At 38.1% G+C, this 20,980-nt stretch overlaps 1 protein-coding gene across 1 annotated transcript in view; it reads left to right on the top strand.

Annotated features, from left to right (window-relative positions):
• The first annotated feature begins 424 nt into the window (after nucleotides 1-424).
• Nucleotides 425-20,980, top strand: part of LOC147358329 (glycerophosphodiester phosphodiesterase 6-like) — a 95,196-nt gene continuing 74,640 nt past the window's right edge. The window contains exons 1-8 of the mRNA XM_086338192.1: nucleotides 425-607; nucleotides 3,108-3,211; nucleotides 11,419-11,512; nucleotides 14,352-14,411; nucleotides 18,849-18,947; nucleotides 19,018-19,111; nucleotides 19,872-19,946; nucleotides 20,778-20,923. Coding sequence (XP_086194318.1) covers nucleotides 425-607; nucleotides 3,108-3,211; nucleotides 11,419-11,512; nucleotides 14,352-14,411; nucleotides 18,849-18,947; nucleotides 19,018-19,111; nucleotides 19,872-19,946; nucleotides 20,778-20,923 — 855 coding nt within the window. The remainder of the gene's footprint in view (nucleotides 608-3,107; nucleotides 3,212-11,418; nucleotides 11,513-14,351; nucleotides 14,412-18,848; nucleotides 18,948-19,017; nucleotides 19,112-19,871; nucleotides 19,947-20,777; nucleotides 20,924-20,980) is intronic.

The raw sequence follows: 20,980 nt of genomic DNA, 5'->3' as shown, positions 1-20,980 counted from the left end.
CCTCTGTCGTCCCCTTCTCCTCCTGCCCCCAATCCCTCCCAGCATCAGAGTCTTTTCCAATGAGTCAATTCTTCACATGAAGTGGCCAAAGTACTGGAGTTTCAGCTTTAGCATCATTCCTTCCAAAGAAATCCCAGGGCTGATCTCCTTCAGATTGGACCGGTTGGATCTCCTTGCAGTCCAAGGGACTCTCAAGAGTCTTCTCCAACACCACAGTTCAAAAGCATGAATTCTTTGGTGCTCAGCTTTCTTCACAGTCCAACTCTCACCACTCCAGTATTCTTGGGCTTCCCTTGTGGCTCAGCTGTTAAAGAATCTGCCTGCAATGTAGGAGACTTTTCTGTAGAATTGTGGGGTAGGAGACATTTGAGGGAGCTTCTGGATCCTGACTATTTTATTTACCATTCCAGCAAAAGGGTGAAGCATGGATGACATTAACAGGACTGAGGTTGGGAATGAGGAGACAGGAAGAAGAGAAAATAATTCATGGATTAAACACCACTTCAACTATGAATGCTATATGACTTTCCTTAATGGCTGCTACAGCTGCAAGTGGGAAGCCCAACAGAAGAAAAAACCCAGACGTCCACTCTGCTGCTGTTCTTTGGTACAGAGCGATGGGAAGGAGATGGGCCATATTTTCTTAGATATGGGGGACGTGGGCCTTGAAAGAAGTGCTATAATTGTGTGTGTGTCTGTGTGTGTCTGCCTATGCAGACAGTCATGCATCATGTGTAATGGGTCAAAAATAGCTATTTATAAGGTGAAAGGTGATCAGAATTGGATAGGTAAAGAAAAGAAGGTGGCAAAAGAAGTGATATCAGAGGAGGAGTCAAAGCGCTTAGAATAAAGTGTATTTTTGGTAGAGAAGAGGATATGGATGGAGAAGTGACGGGAAATGAAGTTAGAGACAGAGGCGGGACAGACTGTGGTTTTAAGAATTTTATTTCTGCCACGTAGGGAGCTAAGAGTCCCTAAAGATTTTAAGACACCAAGGAGAACAGTAGTGTGTTCAGTAAAAAATGAACTTCCATTGTTGAATTTACACATATTAGGTGATAAATGGTAAGTGATCTGGTTGGAGAATATTTTAACCAGATTGTGTAGTAACTTTATGTCAAACTAAACTGAACTTTATCCTGGAACAGTGTGGAGGCTTTTAACATTTTCAAATGAATGGCAACAGTGAAAATCAAAATAAGGAAATGGATTTATCCGTCATTTATTGAATGTGTGCCATAGTGAATAAGACCACTAAGCCTCTGGCTCTCCTGCGTGTCACAGGGATGAGTTAGGTAGTAAACAGTAATGAAGAAAGGTGGTTTCAGCTGGAGATAAGAGCTTTGAAGACAATGCATAGGAAAATGTGTTAGGTAGATGGAAACACAGTTAGAGAAGACTACTTTGAAACAATGTCACATGAGCAGTCTCAAGTGAAGACCTTGGGACCAGCCATGTATATGTCTGGGGGCAAAAATATCTCAGCCTGAGGAACCAGGAAATGCAAATCTCTTGAAATGGGAACAGATTTGGTCATGTTTTAGAAACAAACAAAAAAAAACCATCATGAATGGAGTTCAGTAATGACATTAGTTTGTAGAGTGGGACGAGGTCAGGAGTGGGCAAGTCTTAATCATGTAGGACCTTAGGGCCATGGCAGGCAGTTTGAATGATTATTCTGATATAGTAGGAAGTTCTGGGAGAGTTGTAAGCAGGGGAGTCTTTATCTGATACATGTTTTTAAAAGGTCACACAGGTTTTATGTAGAGAGTGCATATAAACCTGAATCAAAACATGCTCTCTTCATCTTCCTACATGCTGGAAGCAGTGGTTAAGTGCCTTAATGCTTGTAGTGTCTCTCACCTTTTTGGGGTATTCTTTCTGTTTCCCATTTTATTTCTTACCCTTAGTCTTCACAATAGCCACATAATTTATATAAGGCAGAGACTCTATACATTTTTAATAGTTTGGATGCAGTATCCCAAGGAGGCAAAATTTCTCTTTCATATGGTACAGTAATGTTCCCAGGGCTTGACAACTCTGGGTTGGCTGAATTTGATACGGTTTCAGTTCATGGGGTAGTCTTCAAGAATCAGTTTGTTCACCTTCTCCATAAAAATACTCTCCATCTTGACTTTGGGCTCACATATCTGGATAGTGCCCCTGCCACCGCTTAGCTATGTGACCTTGAGTCAATTACCTTACCTCTCTGAGCTTTAGTTCTGCAAAATGAGGTTAACAATACCTAACTTATATGACTATATTGAGTAATAAAACAAATGAAAATCATTTGTGAAGTCCCTAACATTGTATTCATATAAAATGGATACTGAAAAAAAAAAAAAAGGAGCTTGTTTATTCCCTAAATTCCTCCCTTCCCAAAAATGTGGGTAGATAAATGACTAAGTGAATTTGTGAATGAATATGTTACTCAACTAATGAACAAACATTTGATACTTGAAGAGATGGATAAATTCAACAGATGGTTGTTGAGACACTGTGATAAGATCAGATCAGATCAGTCGCTCAGTCGTGTCCGACTCTTTGCGACCCCATGAATCACAGCACGCCAGGCCTCCCTGTCCATCACCAACTCCCAGAGTTCACCAAGACTCACGTCCATCGAGTCAGTGATGCCATCCAGCCATCTCATCCTCTGTCGTCCCCTTCTCCTCCTGCCCCCAATCCCTCCCAGCATCAGAGTCTTTTCCAATGAGTCAACTCTTCGCATGAGGTGGCCAAAGTCCTGGAGTTTCAGCTTTAGCATCATTCCTTCCAAAGAAATCCTAGGGTTGATCTCCTTCAGAATGGACTGGTTGGATCTCCACATTGGCGATATATAGAAGGGTAACAGAAGTTCCTTTTACTCAAAAAAGAAACAGATAACATCAGATACAAATCTATACAAAAATGATTCCAGTTCAGGGTAATGTTATAAATAGGCTTTTACAAAATTCCATAGGGGTAAAAGAATACAGTGTTCTCTCCAGCCTGGGGAGTGTAATGCTGCAGTGTAACTATGTAGACCTCTGGGCAGTATAAGCAGATGTTGCTGAGATACAATGGATAAATGGAGCTAAATGAGACTTCCTTCTTTCTCTTCCCAGAGAGAGCGAATATTTTACCCATGGCTGATTATGTCATTTTTCTTGTCTACAATTTTGCTGTTTACATGGGTGGAGACTTCAAATGAATACAATGGCTTTGACTGGTGAGTTTCACTTTTTTTAATTTTTCATTTGAGTAAGGCAATGGCAACCCACTCCAGTACTCTTGCCTGGAAAAATCCCATGGACGGAAGAACCTGGTAGGCTGTAGTCCGTGGGGTCGCAAAGAGTCTGACACGACTGAGTGACTTCACTTTCACTTTTCACTTTCATGCATTGGAGAAGGAAATGGCAACCCACTCCAGTGTTCTTGCCTGAAAAATCCCAGGGATGGCAGAGCCTGGTGGGCTGCTGTCTATGGGGTCGCGCAGAGTCGGACACGACTGAAGCGGCTTAGCAGCAGCAAGGGTTCTTTGGTCTAATAGCCACATGGATGCTACTTCAGGCTGAAAAGATCTGGTGACATAAGAGGAAAAGTGGGAAAAAATTGGGTGTTCTACAGCTAGTGGATGGGAGGCACAACTCTGGGGAGGGGTATGGTTGCTCAGCACCCTCAGCTACTATACTTCCCTTCCACCTATGCTCCCTCTCACACTTAGACCAAATCTGCTCAGTGAGACGCTTTCTCTGTGCTTCCCGTGCCCCCAGTCCTTCTATTCAGATGATTCCCTGATACCTTGGTCCTCAGCTTCTCTGTCTGGGTTACTGATACCTACACTGGTTGGTCTTCATGATCTCTGTCCATGAACCCTGATGTCTCTGCTTCACCTCCAGCCTCTGTTTCTTCCTTCTTTCTTTACTGGGCTTTCTAAGACTCTGGAGACAGAAACAGTGTCCCATCTCATCATCTTTTCTAGCCAGATTCCTGCTCTGAACTATTCCTAGCTCTTCCAGTTTCTCTGGTCTGACTGATATATTGTACCATTACTTGGTATTTGAGGGCAAAAGTGGTATCTTTTAGTATGAGGCTTTAAAAATGTAATACAGTTTACTTTTTTCTTTATATAAGTAAAATATGTTGTTTTAAATATTAAGAAATGCAGAAAAGTAGAAAATATTATCTTATTCTTCAGTGGCAATCACTTGGTGTACTTCTCAGTCTTTTTTCCTATGCTTATTTTTATATTATGCTTGTACCATATATGTAATTTTTCTTTTTTCCCCCATTTAAAATAGTTGTACACATTTTGACAAATTATTAAAACTCAATGAAAATCACTTTAAATGGTTTTAGAGTCTTTCATGACATGAAGATACTGTAGTGCACTTCCGTGCTCAGTCGCTTCAGTTGTGTCCAACTCTAGGCGACCCCATGGACTATGGCCCACCAGGCTCCTCTGTCCATGGGATTCTCCAGGCAAGAATACTGAAGTCCCCTGGAGGAAGAAATTCTCCAGGGGAATTTCCCAACCCATGTCTCTTGCATCTCCTGCATTGCAGGCAGATTCTTTACCCACTGAGCCAACTGGTAAGGAGGTAGTGCACTTACTTATTTTTTATTGTTAAGCATTATTAGTTTTTCTAGAATATGAGTGTAGAGAAATCTTTGTGTTCTGACTTAGAGTCTTACAGGAGATTCCCACAAGTGGCATTATTCAGTCAAGAAGAATAAAACACTAGTAAAATTCATTATTCCTATTACTAAAGTATTTCTCAAAAGGTAGTAGTTTCCATTCAAAATAAAGGTTTTGGCTTTCTATTTTAAACTTCCATTGACAGCATTGACTATTCTAATTTTGAATCATTTTTATTAATTTATAGAAGAAATTTATTTTTATTTAATTTAATTATTTACCAGGTATTGAAACTGATTTCTTTAGTAATTTATTTTCTTTTTGGTTTTCTTCCTTTATCTTGTGGGATTTAGTTTTCTCATTTATATGCATTCTTTATTTATTCATCAATTCTAAAGTTCTCCACAATATTGGAAATAAGAAATGTTTGACTTCTTTATAAAATTTTACCTAGTTTTAGAGAACTTTATATTGAGATGTAGTTGAAATACAATATTACATTTCTTTTAGGTATATATTATAGCATAATGATTTGCTATTTCTATATATTGTGGAATGATCACTGCAGTAAGTCTGGTTAAAATTCTACATCACACATAGTTTCAATTTTTGTGTGTGATGAGAATTTTTAAGAAATATTCTCTTAACAACTTCCAAATATACAATACTGTATTATTAACTATAATCACCATGCTATATGCATTTCATCCCCAGGACATGTTTATTCTATAACTAGAAGTTTACACCTTTTTATCCATTTTCACCCATTTGTCCACCTCTCACCTCTCTCTGATAATCACCAATCTGTTCTCTGTGTCTATGAGTTTGGTTGGTTGGTTTTCATTTTTCATGTATGAATGAAGTCATATGGTATTTATTTCTTTCTCTGACTGATTTTACTTAGCATAATGCTGTCAGGGTCCATCCTTATTGTCATAAATGGCATTTTTCATTTTTTATATAGTTGAATGATACTCTCCTGTATGTATATACCACGTTTTTATTAAGTCATCAGTGGACACTAAGATTGTTTTCTTGTCTTGGCTATTGTAAATAGTAGACTTTTTTATAAGGGCCATTCTGGTTGGCATGAGGTGATACCTCATTGTAATTTTAACTTTCATTTCTCTAATAAATAGCAGTGTTGAACATCTTTTCATGTGCTTCTTGGCCATCTCTGTGTTTTCTTTGGAGAAATGTCTATTTAGGTCTTCTGCCCAATTTTTTATATTCCATTGCTTGTTTGCAGTTGAGATACATGAGTTGTTTGTATATTTTGGAGATTAATCCCTTGTCAGTCACATAATTTACAAATATTTTCTCCCTTTCCGTGTGTTGTCTTTTCATTTTGTTAATAGTTTCCTTTGTTATGCAGATGCTTTTGAGTTTAAGTAGGTCCCATTTATTTATTTTTTCCCGTTACTCTAGGAGATGTATCAAAAAGGTATTGCTGCAATTTACGTGAAAGAGTGCTCTTCCTATGTTTTCCTCTAAGAATTTTATAATATCTATTCTTATGTTTGGGGCTTCCCTGGTGGCTCAGACGGTAAAGCGTCTGCCTGCAGTGCGGGAAACCTGGGTTCGATCCCTGGGTTGGGAAGATCCCCTGGAGAAGGAAATGGCAACCCACTCCAGTACTCTTGCCTGGAAAATTCCATGGACTGAGGAGCCTGGTGGGCTACAGTCCATGGGGTCACAAAGAGTCGGACACAACTGAGTGACTTAACTTTCACTTTCACTATTCTTACATTTAGAGTTTTAACCCATTGTTATTTTATTTTTGTGTATGATGTTAAAGAATGTTCTAATTTAATCCTTTTACAAGTAGCTGTCCAGTTTTCCCAGAACCATTTATCAAGGAGACTGTATTTTCTGCTTTGTGTATTCTTGCCTATTTCTTCATACATCAGTTGGTCATAGGTGTTTTGAGTTTTGGGTTTCCCAGGTGATAATAGTGGTAAAGAACTTGTCCGTCAATGCAGGAGACCTAAGAGACGTAGGTTCAGTCCCTGGATTGGGAAGATCCTGTGGAGGAGGACACAGCAACCCAATCCAGTATTCTTGCCTGGAGGATCCCATGGACAGAGGTACCTGGCTGTCTACAGTCTATAGGGTCACAAAAAGAGTCAGACATGACTTAGCACATGTGAGTTTACTTCTGTTTTTTCCATCCTGTTCTATTGATCTATATTTCTGTCTATGTGACAGTACCATACTTTGTGCCAGTACTATTTTGATTACTGTAACTTTGTGATACAGTATGAAGTCAGGGAGCCTGATTCCTCCAGCTCCATTTTTCTTTCCAATGTTTGGTTTGGTTACTCAGGGTCTTTTGTGTTTCCATACATGTTTTAATTTTTTGTTGTTGTTGTTCTAGTTCTGTGAAAAATGGCATTCGTGTTTTCGTATGGACTGTATTGAATCTATAGATTGCCTTGGATGGTATACTCATTTTGACAATATTGATTCTGCCCATCCAAGAACATGGTACATCTTTCCATCTTCAATTTCTTTCATCAGTGACTTATGGTTTTCAGAGTTCAGGTCTTTTGCCTCCGTAGGTAGATTTATTTATTCTTACATATTTTATTCTTTTTGATGTGATGGTAAATGGATTTGTTTCTTAAATTTCTCTTTCTGATTTTTTGTTGTTAATGCATAGGAATGTAATAGAGTTAATTTTGTATCCTGAAACTGTACCAAATTCATTAATGATCTCTAGTAGCTTTGTGTAGGATATTCTACTTATAGTATCTTGTCATATGCAGTAACAGTTTTACTTCTTCTTTTTCAGGTTGAATTATTTCTTTATCTTCTCTGAATGCCATGGCTAAGACTTTCAAAATTATGTTGACTAAAACTGGTGAGAGTGGACATTCTTGTCTTGTTCCTGATCTTAGAGGAAATGCTTTCACCTTTTCATTGTTGAATATGATGTTAACTGTGGGTTTGTCATACATAGCCTTTATTATATTGAGGTATATTCCACCTATGACCACTTCCTGGAGAGTTTTTATCATATATAGCTACTGAATTTTTTTCAAAAGCTTTTCTGCATCTATTGAGATGATCTTATGGTTTTTTTTTCTTTAACTTGTTGATGTGGTGTATCACACTGATTGATTTGTATATATTGAAGAATCCTTGCATCCCTGGGATAAATGCCACTTGATAATGATGTATGATCCTTTTAATCTGTTGTTGGTTTCAGTTTGATAGAATATTGTTGAGGATTTTTGCATCTATATTCATCACAGTTATTGACCTATAATTTTCTTTTCTGTGGTATCTTTGTCTGGTTTTTTTACCAGGGTTTTGGTGGCCTCATAGAATAAGTTTGGGAGTATTCTTGCTTCTGAAATTTCTTTGGAATAGTTTCATGAGGATAGATGTTAACTCTTCTCTAAACCTTTGATGGAATTTGCCCATGAAGCCATTTGGTCCTAGACTTTTTTTCTTGAAAGACCTTTGATCATACTTTCCATGTCAGTACATATGACTGGTCTGTTCATATTTTCTATCTCTTCCTGTTTCAGTCTTGGAAGGTTGTACCTTTCTAAGAATTTGTCCATTTCTTCCAAGTTGTCCATTTGGGGGACTTATAATTGCTCATAGTAGTCTCTTATGATCCTGTGTATTCCTGTGGTGTCTGTTGTAACCTCTTATTTTTCATTTCTAATGTGAATGATTTGAGTCCTCTCCCATTTTTCTTGATGAGTCTAGCCAAATGTTTATAATTTCGTTTATCTTTTCAAGGAACCAGCTTCTAGTTTCATTGATCTTTGCTATTGTTTTTTTGTTGTTGTTGTTGTTTCTATTTCATTTATTTCTATTCTGTTCTTTATGATTTCTTTACTTTTACTAATTTCAGGTTTTCTTGCTCTTTAGTTATTTTTTGTACAAGGTTAGGTTGTTTATTTGTGATTTTTCTTGTTTCCTGAGGTAAGATTGTATTGATATACACTTTCCTGGTAGAATAGGTTTTGCTGCATCTCATAGGTTCCAGGTCATTATGTTTTCATTGTCATTTGTCTCTAGATTTTCTTTTTTTTTTTACTTCTTTAATTTCTTCAGTGCTCCATTGGTTGTTTAGTAGTATACTGTTTAGCCTCTAAGTGTTTTTGTTTTTTATACTTTTTTCATGTAGTTTACTTTTCATCTCATGGAGTTGTGCTTGGAAAGGATGCTTTATATGATTTCAGTTTTCTTAAGTTTACCAAGTCTTGCTTTGTGGCCCAGCATGTGGTCAGTCATGGAGAATGTTCCATGTGTATTTGAGAAGAATTTGTGTTCTGCTGCTTCTGGATAGAATGCTTTATAAATATCAGCTTCTCAGGTGGCACAGTGGTAAAGAATCTGCCTGCCAAAGCAAGAGACATAGGTTCAATCCCTGGGTAGGAAGATCCCCTGGAGTAGGAAATGGCAACTCACTCCAGTATTCTTGCCTGGAAAATTCCATGGACAGAGGAGCCTGGTGGATTGCAGTCCATGGGCTCACAAAGACTTGAATACAACAGCACACACTTTATAAATATCAACTAAGTGTATCTGGTCTAATATGTTACATAAGGCTTGTGTTTGCTTATTGATCATCTGTCTGGATGATCTGTCCATTGATATAACTGAGGTGTTAACATCCTCCACAATTATTGTGTTACCATCGATTTGCCCGTTTGTGGCCATTAATATTTGTCTTATATATTGGCATGCTCCTATGTTGGGTGCATATATAATTACAATTGTTATAAGAGCTTCATCTTGGATTGATCCCTTGATCACTATGTAGTGTTCTTCTTTGTCCGTTGTAACAGTCTTTATGTTAAAATCTATTTTGCCTAATGTGAGTATTGCTACTCCAATTTTCTTTTGATTTCCATTTTCATGGAATATTTTTTCTATCCCCTCACTTTCAGTCTGAATGTGTTCCTAGATATGAAGCGGGTTTCTCATAGACAGCATGTATATGGGTCTTTTATGTATCCATTCAGCTAGTGTATGTCTTTTGATTGGAGCATTTAATACATTTATATTTAATTATTGATATGTATGCTTCCACTGCCATTTTCTTAATTGTTTTGGATTTGTTCTTCTAGGTCTTTTTTCTTTCCTTCCTCTTTTGTTCTATTTTCTTATGGTTTGATGACTAAGTTTATAGTGTTGTGTTTGGATTCCTTTTGTGTGTGTGTGTGTGTGTGTACACATGCACACATCTAATTAGTTTTTGGTTGTGCTGTTTCCATGAGGTTTTGATACAGTTGTCTGTATATGTATAAGGTTGTCTAGTGGTGCTGAATTCTCTTAGCTTTTGCTTGACTATAAAACTTATGATTTCTCCATCGATTCTGAATGAGAGCCTTGCTGTGTAGAATATTCTTGTTTGTAGGTTCTTCCTTTTCATCACTTTGAATTTATTGTGCCATTCCCTTCTGGCCTGCAGAGTTTCTGCTGAGCAGTCAACTAGTAACATTCTGGGGATTCCCATGTATGTAATTGGTTGCTTTTGCCTTGTTGTTTTTGATATTTTTTCTTTGTCTTTAATTTTTGTGAATTTGATTACTATGTGTCTTGTCATGCTTATCCTTGGGTTTATCCTGCCTGGGTTTCTGCATTTCCTGGACTTTAGTGACTGTTTCCTTTCCCATGTTAGGGAAGTTTTCAACTATTATCTCTTCAAATAATTTTTCAAGTCCTTTCTGTCTCCTCTTTCTGGGACCCCTATCATGTGAATGTTGATGCATTTAATGTTGTCTCAGAGGTCTCTTAGACTGTCTTCATTTCTTTTCATTCTTTTCTCTTCTGTTCCACAACAGTGATTTCCACCACTGTGTCTTCCAGATCACTTATCCATTCTTTTGCCTCACTTATTTTGCTATTGATTCTTTCTACTGTATTTTTCATTTCAGCTATTGTTCATCTATGTGTGTGTGTTCTTTTCTTCTTGGTCTTTATTAAACAGTTCTTACATCTTTTCAATCCTTGCCTCCATTCTTTTTCTGTATCCTGGATCACCTGCACTGTCAGTATTCTTAACTCTTTTAATCCTTGCCTCTCTCCACTTCACTTAGTTGTTTTTCTGGAGTTTTATCTTGTTCTTCATCTGGGACATAATCCTCTGCTGTTTCAATTTTTTCTTGTTGTTTTGTGATTGTGGTTTCTATTCCAAAGGCTGCAGAATTGTAGTTCTTCTTGTTTCTTCTGTCTGCCCCTCTGATGGGTGATGCTATCTAAGAGGCTTGTGCAATTATAACTTTGTTTAAGAAATCAATTTATTAGCAGTTTTGTCTCATAAACTACTTTAGACACAAAAGAGACCAGAGATGTTTTTAAAGGATCCAGAGCTCTTACACAGAATATAGACATTAATATAGTGGCTTGCTGTTATGTAAGAAAACATATATTTATATGGATAAAAAATCTGCCGAAATGGAAAGTATTAGCTATGTGAAAGCAGTGAACTTACAGATGACTTTTCCTCTTTTGACATTCCAGAATTTCCATATTTTTTTTACTGAGTACAAAGTTTTTGAGTATTCTAAATAGTATTCTAATTCTAATAGTATCTTAAATAGCTTTTAAAAGCCATGCAACTCATACAGAACCCTGTTAAAGTACATAATTGTCTGTAGAACAAAGTTAAAACTTCTCAAATAAATATCCCCAAAGGGTATCTATTCCCAAATTGCTTTTCTTTTCAGCCCCTGTTTTTCTTATACCTCATCTAGTCCAGTCCTATCCCTTATCCTTGACACAGATGCTACTAATTTATGTATTTTAGGAATTGAAACATATTTTTGCAGGGTTGTTTTCCTAGGTGCAAGAATTTGGTTCTTTTGGTCCCTTGTCTTGCTGAGTGTCATTGGGATCCTGGCTGCCTACACAACAATGCTGGTGGTGAGTAATGTTTCCTATTTCTCCCACCCACTTCTTGAGTAGCCTCATGAGGTGCTCTTATCTGTGGTATGGTTCCCAGTTGGTGCTGGGAGCCCTCAGATCACTCTTAGCATAGTTTGGGTTTACATCAGCCCCTTGAATATTAGGGAGGAGGGATAGATTGCAGGGGGAAAGGCTTGTGCTGTTAGAAGGTATGTCTTTCTTCTTTGACCCTTTGAAAAGGAGGCAGGACATCCTTTTTCTCTTCCTCTGTTTCATGGCTTACTTTCTGGTTCACTCAGTATTGTCATTTTAGATGCTCACACCTTCACATGGCAGTACTTTTATACATTTAACTATTCATTTCATAGCGCATCTCCTGAGAATCAGTCTTTCTGGGCCTTACAAATTATCTAGTGTGTTACACCTGTTATACTGTGCAAGTGCTAGTCCCCTAGTCCAAGTGCAAAGTACATTTATTTTAGCAAGTATCTTTACACAGTAGAGACCCTGCCTGTTTCCTGACATAGTAATATCTGTAGTGTGAGAAATTCACACCAGACATAGCAGCGTCATGTAATATGAGAAACTGAGGGCAAGCAGTAGCGGAATCTGTAGAAGTGGAACATTTATGGGAGACTAACGTTTAGGTTACTGGAGTTTTTCGGTACCCACTTACACATTGGACATATATATATCTTTCTCTGATTTCATAATTTCTTGTCCCCACTGATTTCTTATCTGATACTAAAAAACCCAACTCCCAAATCAGTTGACATTTGCATTAACTTTTCTTTCAGCAAAATATATTGATTATTGTATGAGCCATAAGTACTGAGGTTACAGAGATCAAAGACATGCAGTTTCTGTTTTTATTCAGGGCACTTCAAAGACAGAGGTATGAGAAATAGAGTTACAATAGTCCTTAATTCAATGAGTTTAGAATCTAGTAGGGAAGTAAGTCCTAGACAAAAATAACCAACACAGACAGAGCATTATAATTGTCATTAGAAGGCCTAAATAAAGTTCAGCCTGGGTTCTGAGAAGGAAGAGGCAACTTTCAGTCAAGAGGATTAAGTGAAACTCCTTGGAGGAGGTGGCAGAGGAGTGGGATCTTGAAAGGATGTTGGATTTAGACACATGTTTATGGTAGTGCAGAAGAAAGTCCAGACCATGGCAACATCATGACAAAGTCAGTAAGACAGAGATATATGGAGTGTGACTAGATAAGAGAGAAGAATCAGTACTGTTAGCATGTAGGGGATAGTGAATAAAAATGGGGAATATGGTTAAAACAATAGACTTGTGCTAGATTTTGTAAGGCCTGAAAAGTAGACTAAGATACTTGATATAAATCAGATTCTAATTAAGATTATCATTTTGAAAGTCATTGTGTGAAGGGTGTCTGTAGATAGAAATTAGTTAGAAATTTTTCTATTTAATGAGAAAAATGCAGATGAATGATGTATTTTGGGCAAGCATCTGGCCATTGAATTGTACTACTCTCATACATGATCAAAATAAAACCAAGATGGACTTCCACTGTCCAATAAGCCATGTGTTTTTCAATAGGCTTCTCCTCTACCCTACCTGTTTTTGGATACAGTGGCAACAACAGAGGAGACCTAGATTCTATTTCTGCTTTAAGTTATTTTGTAACCTTGACCAAGTCACATAACTCTTCTAAGCCTCAATGTCTTGGTTCTGATGAGAATTATCATAATATTTAATGATATTTTATAGAGCTTGGTAATGTACAAATAAATGGCCTGGTGACTCAGTCAGTAAAGAATCAGCCTGCAATGCAGGAGGCCCAAATTTGATCCCTGGGTTAGAAACATCCCCTGGAGAAGTAAATGGCAACCCACTTCAGTATTCTTGCTTGGAACATCCCATGGATAGAGGATACTGGTGGCTATAGTCCATGGGGTCACAAGAGTTGTGTGCAACTTAACAACTAAACCACCACCAAAGTACAAATAAAATCATATCCATAAAATTATTTTGATAAAAAGGTGAGTGCCTTATGCATTCAAACTCTCCTTAATAACCTAAGAATTGGACGACTCCAGTTTTCAGTCTGTGTCTTCACACTGACTTGGTGATTACATAGATTCAAACCTAATTAAGGCTTGAATTAATTAGATCCAAACCTAATTAAGGTTTACTGACTAATACCAATGTTAACAGCAGTGGGTAACAGTTGTGACAATGGCACTAGTTCCTCAAAGAAGAGCTTAAAAAAAAAAAGAAAACTATTTATTTATTTGGCTGTCTTTGGTTCTTGGTTGCATAGTTCAAGGTCTTTCACTGATGTGTATGGACTCTGTAGTTGTGGCGTATGGGCTAAGTTGCTCCTCTGCATGTGAGATCTTAGTTCCCCAGCCAGAGATCAAACCCTTGCATCACAAGGCAGATTCTTAACCACTGAGCCACAAATAAAGTCCCAAAAAAGAACTTTTAAATGACCCTTGGAAGGGCTGGCCCATGACCTCTGTTCTCTTACTAGTGTCTCTACCTAACACCAGGAATAAGCTCCATCACACAGAAAAGAAAATTGGTAGAAACTCAGGAAGGATATAAATGTACTGATTGTTATAAAATCCCAGAGAAGATAGTAAATTCTCTCTGGATTGCCAGTGAAAGTTACAGCTAGGAAGTAACACGTGAACTGTGTTTGATGGGTCCATGCATGGGAAGGGAGAGCTTTTTAGCCAGAGGAACAGCATGGCAAACTCTTAGATGATGAAAAGGGAAGGTGTAGCAAAGAGTGAATGTAATGCCAGACTGTGAAAGGAATTTTGAGTTCAGTTTTGTGTAGCATCTTGGTTTTTTTCTCTTTCTTTGTTTTTTTTTTCAGGTACTTGGATTTTTGCTGTGTTGGGAAAAAAATGAACTATACCTGCACTGGTATCATAAGGTAGGACATCTGAATCTTCATAGGAGACCTGAGACAAGGACTGAATGTGCCTCTTGGCACTAAGTGTTAAATACAGAGCTTCCCTTTCTTTGTCTCCCTTAGAAACAAGAGACCTGCTTAAACTGTTTCAACTGAAATCATTCAGTGTCTAACAGGTGGAACTGGCTTACTGACCAAGCTGAACCCAAATTTTATTTTTTCTCACTGCTGCTACTGCTACTACTAATTTGCTTCAGTCGTGTCCAACTCTGTGTGACCCCATAGATGGCAGCCCACCAGGCTCCCCCGTCCCTGGGATTCTCCAGGCAAGAAAACTGGAGTGGGTTGCCATTTCCTTCTCCATTTTTTTTTTCCTCACTACTCCATGTTAAACTCATTCTGTGATTCTGTTCTTCCCATTCCCATAAAATCCTGGGCAAACTCCATTATTTTCCCAGTCCTTCATAGTCACAGAACTTTCTTATTTCAGTCATTAAGAATTTTAGTTTATTGTAGTAGACCGAGCTTTCCTGATGGCTCAGTGGAAAAGAATTCTGCAATGCAGGAGACACAGGAGATGCAGGTTCAATTTCTAGGTCAAGAAGAGCCCCTGGAGGAGGGCATGGAAACCCACTCCAATATTCTTGCCTGAAGAATCCCCATGGACAGAAGAGCCTGCCAGACTACAGTCCATGGGGTCACAAAGAGTCAGACCCTGTTGTAACCTAAATGGGAAGGAAATCCAAAAAAGTGGGAATATGTGTATACATACAGCTGATTCCCTTTGCTGTACAATAGAAACTAATACAACATTGTAAAGCAACTATATTCTAATAAATTTTTTTAATAAATAAATTTAAAAATAAAATTTTACTAGCAGTAACAGAGGATCCATATCTGGTCGGAGGAAGCAGGTATCACTGACCCAACATCTGAAGACATGCATCTCATTTCCAACACTGCCTCCCTCATTTTGTTCTGCCATGGGCTTGAGCATCTCTAGCATAGCCCCTTGCTATTTATAGGCTTTCAGGTATGGCTTTGATACCATTCCTTGTATTTCCTCAAATCCAGGAACATGTCAAACTCTGAGTGGTCTCCTTAAATTTCCTTTTACTCAAAAGGAAAGGATGAGCTGAAAATACAAATTTAAGGGTTAGAATGAATGGAAATTGAAATCACAAGGTCATACAGAGAAACAGGAAATTGAAGAGTGAACATAATAGGCCTTACTGAGATCCTATGGGTTTTGGAGTTGGGACACCATGAGCAGTTAGTCACTACCAAGATAACCTATGGATTAAACCATTCTAATCACTATTCCAGGCTTGTGTCTATTATAGAAACCATGCTTACGTTGCCTCTGGCAGTGAGTGCTGCTACTTGGCCTCTTCCTAGCAGAATCTCATCATTGTCTTTGAACTCAGGGAACCAGTTTCAATGGCAGCACTTCTCACCTTTATCCAGGCATAAAGGATGGCCACTACAGTGCTTTTCAAGGATGCTGACACTTTCCTCACCAATGAGCTTTTCAGTGTCCTCTGAGACCTCCCACAGAGCATGATATAGAGTGGCTTAGCTCCGCATTCCAGTAAACTTTTCTCAATAAATCATTGGATTCTTTCTTCCATATTACACTAAGAAATTGCTGGTGTCCCAATTTTATAAAGCATGGGCTACTATTGAGCTGAAATTCCAATACTCTGGCCACCTGATGTGAAAAGCTGACTCATTTGAAAAGACCCTGATGCTGGGAAAGATTGAGGGCAGGAGGAGAAGGGGACGACAAGGGATGAGACGGTTGAATGGCATCACTGACTCAATGGACATGAGTTTGGGTAAACTCTGGAAGTTGGTGATGGACAGGGAGGCCTGGTGTGCTGCAGTTCATTGGGTAACAAAGAGTTGGACATGACTGAGTGACTGAACTGAACTGAATTATTGAGCCAAGGTTTCAGATACACAAACAGAACCACTCTGAGATGCATAATACCTGGATGCTGATACATTGACTTTAGAATCTCTGGTAAGTGCACATGTATCAATAAATTCAGCCTGGTTTAATATTACTTTATTTTCTCCTTGTCTAGCATCCTTAATATTACATTGTTTTTTCCTTGGCAAGCATCCTCAGAATCAATTCTGACACATATTCTACAGGATATATATATATATTTAACAAAGGATACATATATACAGGATATATACAGGATATATATTTAACAAAGCCATCATCTCTTCAGGTATTCTGTGATCAAATTCCAGTTACAAATGCGTAGCCAATGAGAAGTAGTGGAGCTGGTTGTTAGATAAGTTGGAATACCTTTGGAAGATGACTAATTTGTGTGGACCTTTAAGCCCTTGGTCTTTAAGTCTTCTTGGCAAGGGAGTTTCTTTAGGGCTTGGAATTTCAGTGGGAAAGAGTAAACCTGGAAGGAAAGGGTTAGCAATCAGGCCTATAGTGTATTCCCTTCTACTTAAATGTGCTCAGAGAATAATGAATGACCTCAATTAAAACTCTTTATTTAAAAAAAATCTATATATAACTAATAACCCAACCTCCTAATAAACATACTAAAGATATTTATTAGCCAAAAGATAATGGAGAGTCCTTATCTATGGAAATTTCTAGGAGGATCTAAATAGGTGTATCTAGGTTGCTTACAATAAATAAACTTACCTGGAATTTATAGATTTGTAAGGTGGGAGGCATGGCTGGCTGAAGTTGTATAGTTAACAAAATATATTTTTTAAAAAATGATGCACCATAACCCAAAAGATTCCTTCTGTGAAGAAATGTTTCCACATACTTTACTCAAAACACACCTCACAGTTTGAGTCCCAGACCAGAATATATCATATTATAGGAAAGACCTTTTTATGAATAGCTACTTTTGACAGATCTCCAAGGGAAACTGTTTTATCTGTACCTTATAATTGCCTTAAATCATTAGTAAAGCTTGATGTTGAATAAAATCACAGAATTACATGTGATTCAGGTGAGTCTCATTTGTCTATTAAAGTTTGTATTGTGATGTATTTGGTTTGCTAATAAGTTATTAAAGATTTTAATATCTGCATAGATCCATGTATAAAAGAGTTTGGACTGTCATTTTTGTTTCCTATAATGTCCTTGTTGAGTGTGAATATCAGTGGGTTTTTTTTTTTTTTTTTTTTTTGGCTTCAAGAAACAAGTTAGAGAAAATTCCCTCTTTATTCTTTGGAAGAGTTTTTTAAAGTTGAAATATTTCTTCCTTAAATATTTGAAAAATTAACCCTGAGGGCAGCAAGGCCTGGAGTTTCTTTTATAAGGTTTAATTACAGATTCAGTTACTTTCATAGATAAAGAATTATGGAGGAGTGGAAGCCAAGCACTGTCTAGAGGGCTACATACATATAGAAAACTATTTGAAGGGAAGCAGTTAAAGTTATGTATTCTTGGTCTCAATGTTCATTTCCTATGACTAAATATAGTTTTCTGGCCAGCAGGTTTTTTTCATCTGTTCACCAAATATTTACAGAAAGTTTATTATGTGTCAGACATTCAAAAGACAATAAATATATAATCATGAACATTATCCCTGATTTTGTGAAGCTTATAGTCTATTTGGGGAAAGCATACATTGAACAAAATATTGTTTACCTGAGATTGTATTGAGTCGTATTTTTAAAAAGCGAATATTTGTAATGGCTACTGTTGAAACTGAATGAGACATGCTAAGCAATGTTGAGGGCCAAGCTGACATGGAGATAATAAATCAGTAAAGGAATCAGACCACATAGCTGTGTAGGTTTGTTTTTTGTGTGTTTTTTTTTTTTCTTTCTAACCATGGTGCACAAAAAAGACTTCACAGCAAAGAAGGTAGATTATTAGATCCATGGACTATTAAAGAATGGTTAGATTAAAAAAGATGAGGAAATTAGGTCCCTGAAACTGTGAGTACATGCATGGCAATCCACTCCAGTATTCTTGGCTGGAGAATCCCATGGACAGAGGAGACTGGCAGGCTACAGTCCATAGGGTTGCAAAGAGTCGGACGTGACTGAAGTGACTTATCACACACTCATGCACATTTCCCAAAGACAGTTCTGATCCGAGCTTAGTGTCTAGAAGTCAAAGTGAAAGTTGCTCAGTTGTGTCCAACTCTTTGTGACCCCATGGACTATACAGTCCATGGAATTCTCCAGGCCAGAATACTGGAATGGGTAGCCTTTTCCCTTCTCCAGAGGATCTTCCAAACCCAGGGATCGAACCAAGGTGTCCTGTGTTATGGGCAGATTCTTTACCAGCTGAGCCACAAGGGAAGACCAAGAAAAATGGATAGCCTGTCCCTTCTCCAGCAGATCTTCCCAACCCAGGAATCGAACCAGGGTCTCCTTCATTGCAGGCAGATTATTTAACAACTGAGCTATCAGGGAAGCCCCAAAGAAGTCAAGATATTCTTTTTATTTCCCTAGATCATGGTTCTGATAGTGATTCTGCTTTGCTCATTTTTGATGTGGATTTTATTAACTTTTTGGAGAGAGAGATGGCTCACCATTGGGCTGTCACTGCAGGTAAGCACCATCCTTAGTTGTAGCCCTGTCTGTCCAGATGTGTTCAGCCTGACTTTTGGCTTTCTCTCAGGTCTTTGCTCCCTACATACACCTGAGCAGCATATCTGCGATGGTTTTGCTTTCCTGGCCTGTGGCCTTCTACTTGATCCATTTGGAAGGAGAAGGTATGTCCTAAGGGTGGAACTTTCCCTGATTCTTCCAGCTCTGACTTTAGCTAGTGTACTTTACTCAGCCAGACAAGGTTGGTAGACAGCCAGCACTGTAGCTTTTTGAAATTCATTTAGCTTGTTACTCAGGCATGCTTCTTCTGGTCGAACTCACAACCCTACATGGCCTGTCACAGCATTTCTCTGATCAGACAGGTCCTCTTCTAAAAAGGGATTCTGCTTCTAGAAAAATAAGAATTTTCTCTCTGTTGTTACACATTGACTGGGAATAGATTGAAGTAGTTGTGGGGAGGGTAGAGGGAATTTTAGTTTTATTTGACCAGTGGTGGTACAAGTCAGAGTTCTTTTAGTTTAAATTCAAATATTACTATTTTCAACTCTAGAACCAAGTGCAGATATCCCCTGAACACATCTTAGTACTTCAAAACAGTCCCCAGTGAAATATCATGGAAACAAACAAGAGTCAAGAGCTGTATATGAAACTATTTTGAGAATGGAATTCTCTCTCAGCACCCTAACTGAGAAACAGGAGGACCTTCTTCTATGTCTTTTTTTTTTACTGCTGGTTAAACAGGAAGTGCCTGCTTCCTGACTTGTGCAAGGATGCAGGAAAGAAAAAAACTCAATTGGTAGTGTTGTCATTGAGTGTACACGTGTGTATGTGTATGTGACCAGTGGATTTTAGGAAATGTTTCTGGGGGCAAGAACTTACAGGGGACAATAATGACTCTTTTGTTTTTCATTTCCTGAATTTTAGCTAGAATGAGAAGATACCAGAATACTAGTGAAAGAAGAAGAAACAAGTGGTGTACTATGCTCACAAAGTTGAGAGGTTAGAGCTGGCAGATCTAGATTTGAAAGCAACATAGGTGGTAATTTTTAAGTGTACAAATGGGTAAAATCCTCCAAGGTCTAAATAGTATGTGTTGGGGAGTGGCCAGTGATAACAGGTATTATGGTCAGGCTGTGTGTGTGTGTGTGTGTGTGTGTGTCTGTGTGTGTGTGTGTGTGTCTGTGTCTGTGTCTGTGTGTGTATTTAAGAGATGAATGAGGAGAAAGAGAGAAGTGTCTACTATTTACTGAGAACCTGTGATGAGTCAACCCTGGCATATTAATTACATGAGATAGATGTTAGTAGCAAAATAGTTCCATTTTTCAGAATGAGAAAAGTGAAGATCCGAAGAGGTTAAACAACATGTCTAAGGCACAAAATTAGAAAATAGTAGTCTCGCTTTGAACTTGGATTTCTTTAAACTAGTATCCCTTCTACTATCCCTCACTGCCTTCAGTACAGGGGCATTTTAGGCTGATCCTTAAGGGCTTGAGGACTTTCTCAGAACCAACCAAACTACTCCTCCTTCTGAGAAGTTATTCCTTAACATTCCCTCTCCTTCTACCTCCCATACAACTCATTCCCTTGTAAATTTGCATTTGCAATAATTTTGACTTAATAACACTTTTTATTTGAATAGTTCTTTACTTTCAAGTCACTGAAAGAATATGGGGATATGACAGAAACTGAGAGTAAATCAATGAGTCCATAGATTCAATGAACCCATGCACTAGGCGTTTACTGACTGTTGTTTTGGGGATAGTTATTTGCTTGGGATGGTTCTTTATTCCTCTTTTCTTTTTTGTCACTTTCTCCTTCCAACTTTTTCAGTTCTGCAAGTGGTTGTTGGATTGCCCTTCCTCCTTATCCTTTTATGTCTCTATGTGGTGCCATTTGGGACTTATTCTCCCTGTGTTCAGGAGAAAGATAAATTAGCACCCAAGCCAGACTTCTTTGGTCATAGAGGTGCACCCATGGTAGGTCTGAGCATGATGGATGTGGGTGAGTACAGATGTGCATGGGTGTGGGTGAGA

The sequence above is a fragment of the Bos grunniens genome, chromosome 15, assembly GCF_055505025.1.
Source record: "Bos grunniens cultivar Pamir isolate PY7600 chromosome 15, Bosgru_T2T1.0, whole genome shotgun sequence".
NCBI classification, from domain to species: domain Eukaryota; kingdom Metazoa; phylum Chordata; class Mammalia; order Artiodactyla; family Bovidae; genus Bos; species Bos grunniens.
The sequence above is the reverse complement of the archived record's forward strand: the minus strand, read 5'-3'. Positions and strand labels throughout refer to the sequence as shown.